This window comes from Penaeus monodon, chromosome 20 (assembly GCF_015228065.2).
Source record: "Penaeus monodon isolate SGIC_2016 chromosome 20, NSTDA_Pmon_1, whole genome shotgun sequence".
In the NCBI taxonomy this organism is placed as follows: Eukaryota; Metazoa; Arthropoda; class Malacostraca; order Decapoda; family Penaeidae; genus Penaeus; species Penaeus monodon.
In genome coordinates this window covers 20918165-20918371 of record NC_051405.1, presented here as the reverse complement: position 1 = coordinate 20918371, position 207 = coordinate 20918165, and the positions used below count along the sequence as shown (strand labels likewise).

Here is a 207-nt window from a genome sequence, read left to right as displayed (position 1 = left end):
TCTCATCTGTCCTGTAAGTACCTTCCAGCAGCTCCATGGAGATCCCTTCGACATACATGTCCCACCAGCGCTGGTGTTTGGGGATGCGGCCTACCCAGTCTGTGACGTCAAACTTGCTCAGCTTCCCCGCCAAGTACATGAGAGCAATTGCTATGATTTCTGGTTCCCACTGAAGGCATAGGGTGGTACATAGGCTGAAAACCAGGT

General features: G+C 52.2%; 1 protein-coding gene across 1 annotated transcript in view; it reads right to left on the bottom strand.

The window, feature by feature from the left end:
• LOC119585699 (cyclin-K-like) overlaps nt 1-207 on the bottom strand; it is a gene marked incomplete at its 5' end in the record, with an annotated part of 10650 nt that overhangs the window by 4705 nt on the left and 5738 nt on the right. Inside the window, 1 exon segment of the mRNA XM_037934373.1 lies at nt 22-194. Coding sequence (XP_037790301.1) covers nt 22-194 — 173 coding nt within the window.